The 5,658-nt window shown below is 43.1% G+C and overlaps 1 protein-coding gene across 1 annotated transcript; it reads right to left on the reverse strand.

The window, feature by feature from the left end:
- Nucleotides 1–2,880: 2,880 nt before the first annotated feature.
- LOC309517434 (olfactory receptor 2D2-like) lies at nucleotides 2,881–3,810 on the reverse strand (the record flags this gene model as incomplete). Its single annotated transcript, XM_082196670.1, has 1 exon — nucleotides 2,881–3,810. One exon carries the CDS (start codon nucleotides 3,808–3,810, stop codon nucleotides 2,881–2,883), a length of 930 nt encoding a protein of 309 aa, XP_082052796.1.
- Between the last annotated feature and the right edge of the window lie 1,848 nt (nucleotides 3,811–5,658).

Here is a 5,658-nt window from a genome sequence, read left to right on the forward strand (position 1 = left end):
TCCCGCCTAAAATAACGGACGCGGACCTGAGTGAAAACTATCTACCGACCTGAGTGAAAACTATATACAGTATCCCCCTGTTGGCCCAGGGTGAAACTACACTACATAACATCCTCGATATACAATTGGTCTTCCGGTTGGATTTTCCCATACAGACTGCAGTCTGGGGTGTTGCTGATTGCTGCGACTTCTCCCTTCACCCAGTTTTCCATTCCCCAACTCACCCTTGCCTCTCAGTCATGCTCTGCGATTTTCATAGGTTGGAATTTCTTCCAAATTTCAAGTGGTATTTTGGTGCAATGCTTGGTTTTAATTATGCCTTTGTCTAATTCTGAGCAATACGACAATGCATTTGCTTAACTCTGTAGACTCCGTTCCAGTACAGTTGAACGATCTGGATGATACCATCATAGTAAGTGTGGTAACATTGTGGCATCATATTACAGTCGTACCTTTGATCTGGAAATGGCTCAGTTGCCGAATGTTTTGGTTTCATTCTTTATATAGCATGAATATATGTATGTTTCTTTATATAGCATGAATATATGTATGTTTGAAGAGCGTTTATGCCCCCTAATGAACCGGGTTTTATCTTCTGCTATTTATGCATTACTGTATCTAATCTATTTCCTAGAATTGAGCTCCATATTTTAAAGTCCTGATTCAGGAGTGCTATATGATAGTACCACTGCATTTAGAAGGATCTTTATTTATTACCACTATTCTTGCCATTTCCCATGTTTTAGCAAAAACATGACTTACCATAATTTCATTTAATGTCTCTGACAAAGAGTGTTTTAATTCATTCAAAAATTAGTTATACTACTCAGCTGTGAAACTATCTTATCTGGGGACTTTGCATTTTTAAAACTTATTGACCACTCTATGGAGTTTAGAGAATGTTATATGAGATTGGAGTTTATCAGATTCAGTTTAGGTTAGACATGAAATTTAATTTTCCATCTTTTTTCATAATTTCTCAGATTTTTTAAAAAATTCATTTGCAACATCTTCAGATCTTGCAATCAACTTACCCTCATTGGTCTTTAATTTTTGGACCAAATTATTACGTTGTTTCTGTTTTAACAAATATGCTAAGAGTTAGCCAGCTTTGTTTCCTTTTGCAAAGGAGCACTGTCTTATGAATGGTTCTCTGAGTTACTGTGGAATGGATTTCTTGCATTTTGGAGAATTTAAGGAGAAGCCCTCCTGCGGAAGGCAGTGACCACCTGGGTAAGTCAGGGATGATAATATAATACTGCACCGTCACCAGTCCAGTGTGTGAACATCTGAGAGAGCATTGAATTCTAGTACAGTTCAATCCAAGAAAAACAACAACTGACAGACAGAGTAATGTGTACAGGGTTATATATATATATTTATATATTACAATATGTGTTGGTATAATACAGTTGTGGCTGAATGGTAGAAATCAGCTTGAGGACTGATGAAATCCAATCTCATCTGAACAGCTGTCAGGAATAGAGCACTCAATGCATTTCCAAAATAAGCACTAATGTTTAATTTCAACACCTTAAAAACACATTAGATCTTGGTCTTTTTCTAAACTAAAAAATGTTAACACCAAGCTAGCTACGTAACTGGAAAGGTTTGGATAGAGAATGCTCTCCCTAGGCTTTCATACAGTGAAGAGATCATTAATCCTACAACAATACACATGGCTAAAATCCACGCTGAATGTCAAACTGCCGATTTCCACTAATATCTTGTTCTAGGGAACTGTGTTCTAGAAGTTACCCTTTTGCATGAAAGCAAGCAACAAGGTATAATCTTATGCAAAAATGTTTCTCAAATTGAGCTGAAAACTATAGGTATGTCATCATTATGGGAAAAAAAGTCTAAATACCGTATTTTTCGGTGTATTAGACAAGGTTTTTTGACTCAAAAATCATGTCAAAAAATGGAGGTTATCCTAAACATGGATAGTGCCATGGTGGCGTGCAGCGCAGAGGATGAACAGAACCCATCATGCTAGCCCAGCCCTTGCACCGAGTGAGGGAAGGGCACGAAGCGTTCACAGAGTCCACGGCTCCAGCCCAGCCCTCGCCACCAGAGTCATGTGGATCCACACTGGATGTCTGCCCGCTCGCACTGCGGGGAGCCTAGCCGGTTGAATCAGCCCTTGGCAGGTGACTAGTGGGTAGGCGTGACCTTTCTAGACCTGGTAAAAGGCCAAGGCATGCTGCCACTGTGTGTCTTTTCCATCTTCCTTTTGTCCTTTGAACTGCTGGACTGCTAGCCTGCAGTCACTAGGTAAATCTCCCTTATTATGGGTTAAACCTGTTTTTATACGTTTGTAACTTTAAGCCTAAAGCCTGCCTTCAGGGATCACACTGTGCTCTGCCTGATCGTGAGCAAGCTTTCTTTTTATTTCTTATGAATAAAGACACTGTCGTCTTCATTCTTTTAGGAGGAATTCAAGGGGTCTTGCCAGCAAAATGTTCGAACACCTTTCAATCTGGACAAGACAAACTGAATTGCGTATTGTCTTAAGAAACTCACATGAGTTTGCAACTAGTATTCTGCTGTGTAAAGGGAAAGGCACTCTGCTAAGTAAAGGAACTTGCTAGCCCAAGTTACGGAGAATATTAATAAACAATATAGCCTCTCCTGCCACCCTGAACATTCCCACAGCCCACACATGATGTTTTGAAGATACAAATAGGGCTTGTGGTTTGCTTCTGTGAGAACGAGTAAGGGAGACTGCTCAAAACCTCAGCCTTCTGACTAGGCTTCAGGGCTGAGCAGAGACTTGATACGCAAATACAAAGCACATTAGGTCTTCTCACACAGCATTCATTAAGGGGAACTGGCAGAAACTGGACAAGACCCGGACTAATAACATGAGACGTCAGCATCTTATTCCAAGCCCCTTCTGCGCAGGACTTTTGCTGCTGCTGCGTGGATATCCTTGTTGCGCAGGGTGTAGATGATTGGGTTGAGAAGAGGAGTGACCACGATGTAAAAGACAGCGAGTTTCTTGTCGCTGTCAGGGTCGGTCACTGACGGGGGTTTCACGTACGCAGCAATGACCGTGCTGTAAAACAGGGTGACAACCGCCAGGTGGGACACACACGTGGAGAAGGCCTTGCGCAGTCCAGTGGTTGAGTGCATCTTCAGCACAGAGAACAAAATGAGCCCGTAGGAGGCCAGAATGACAGCCAGAGAGGTCAGGATAACCACCGCAGACGTCCCAAAAACAATCATCTCTGTGGAATGGATGTCGGTGCATGCCAGCTTCATCACGATCGGCAGCTCACAGATGAAATGGTTGACGTGGTTGGGACCGCAATACGGGAGGCGGAGGGCGCAGATGACGTTTGTTGTAGAGACAATGATGCCACCAGCCCAGGAGGCTGAGGCCAGCTGCACCTGGCGCCACCTGCCCATGAGGATGGTATATAGCAGCGGGTGGGAGATAGCCAAGTAGCGGTCATAAGCCATGACACCCAGGAGAATGCACTCGGTGCCGCCCATGCACGCAATGGCATGCATCTGGACCACACAGCGTGTGAAAGAGACGGTCCCATTCTGGCTCAGGAGGTTTGCCAGCATCGGGGGCAAAGTGCAGGTGATGTGGCAGATCTCCAGGCAGGAGAGGTTGGCGAGGAAGAAGTACATGGGTGTGTGGAGCCTCAAGTCGGTCCACACCAGCGAGATGATCACCAGGTTCCCCATAAGAGTGAGGGAGTAGATGATGAGGATGATCACAAAGAGCAGAATCTGCGTCTTTCGGTGGTTGGTAAGTCCAACCAAGACAATCTCAGTGATCGACGTGCTGTTTTCCATCCCCGCACTGGCCTCCTACTGGCAGGAAAATGACAACTCATTTTGGCAATTGAAAAGAAAAGAAAAGAAAGAGAAAGCAGCAACAGTGAGAGACTGCAACATTCTTTGGGAACTGAGAGGAGTGAGATTGCTGGAACATCGAGATTTATATCCAGTGCTTTAAAATTTTTATGAAATTAAAAGCTGCCAGTACTCACCATGAAGGAGGGACGCGGGTGGCGCTGTGGTCTAAACCACTGAACCTAGGGCTTGCTGATCAGAAGGTCGGCGGTTCAAATCCCCATGACGGGGTGAGCTCCCGTTGCTCGGTCCCTGCTCCTGCCAACCTAGCAGTTCGAAAGCACTTCAAAGTGCAAGTAGATAAATGATGTGAAGGTAAACGGCATTTCCATGCACTGCTCTGGTTTTGCCAGAAGTGGCTTAGTCATGCTGGCCAAAAAAACTGTCTGCTGACAAACATCGGCTTCCTCGGCCAGTAAAGCGAGATGAGCACCACAACCACAGAGTTGTCCACAACTGGACTTAACAGTCAGGGGTCCCTTTACCTTTTTACTCACCATGAAAATATTACAGCAAGTGCACTTTTGACATTTTGAGGGATGAAAGGTGCCAGTACTGCGTACCCCATGTATACCCCCAGTAAAAACACTGTTTATATTATCTATATATCCAGTGCTTTTTTTGGGGGGGGGACACAGGGGTATGCATACTCCTAAACATTTTGTGAATCTTTGTACTTTTGTCCATTTACTGCATTTATTTTTCCCGATTTCAACTATAAACTGGTGATTTTCTTGAGTCAAAATGAGAGTACCCCTAAACATTATTTTTTAAAGAAAAAAAGCACTGTAAATCTCTCTCTGTCTCTATCTCTATCTCTATCTCTATCTCTAAAGCCCAACATATTTTGAACACTTTTCATTTCTCAGGGACACTCTTGAACATAAAATTTCAAAAAGCTAAACATCAGTCTGGTAAATTCTATCAGTATTTCTATAGGAATGTTTAGTATTATTTTATACAAACTACTTAAGAATGTGTGTGTGTGTGTGTGATATACTTTAATTAAGTGACATTAAATAAAATTAATACTTGGTTTCTGTATGTTACTGCAACTTTTTCCAGCATCTCCTCACCCCCTAGCAGTTAATCCCACCTAGCTCACAGGTTGCCCGTTGAGCAGTTTTTACAACCTGCTAAGTCAAGAAGTTAAAGCTGCCCTGGATTGTACCATGTCAGATGGTTATGTGCAAGACAAATGATTTTCTCTTTTTAAAAGAGACATTTTTGCACATTATAAAATATTGCCAAGACTACTGGGAGGACCATGAGGATGGGTCCTGCAACCACAAAGATGGAGAAAGCTCCAGTGAACTCCTAGGCACTTAGAGACTTCCCCCCTTCCTTTCCATAGGATTGGTTCCTTTCCGCTTTTCTGCCCTCTGTTCTCTGGGATTGGGGCAACCCTAAACCCATACAAATTATAATCCCCAATCTATAAATTGAATTGAAATGGGTGAGCTTTCCTTGAGCAAAAGGCCCACAGTATTAGCAATTTAAATAAGAGGCATAGTAATTAATTAATCTCTGCTAAAACAACGAGATGTGCTCTTCTATTCCTCTGGCATGTCTGGACCAAGACGTTTTGCTGCCTAAGGCAAAGAACATGATGGTGTGCTATGTACTGAAATCAAGTAGACCAGTGGTTGAATCTGATTTTGACATTAGTGATGGGACAGAAATGCATGGGGGCACAAGACACACAGCTGTTCTCCAGCACCTCACCACTGTTGCTTGCTCCCCCGCATCTGTGGCCCATTGTCACTCCGCCTAATGATAGGGATGGAC

Source organism: Podarcis vaucheri, assembly GCF_965113315.1.
Source record: "Podarcis vaucheri genome assembly, chromosome: 13".
NCBI classification, from domain to species: Eukaryota; Metazoa; Chordata; class Lepidosauria; order Squamata; family Lacertidae; genus Podarcis; species Podarcis vaucheri.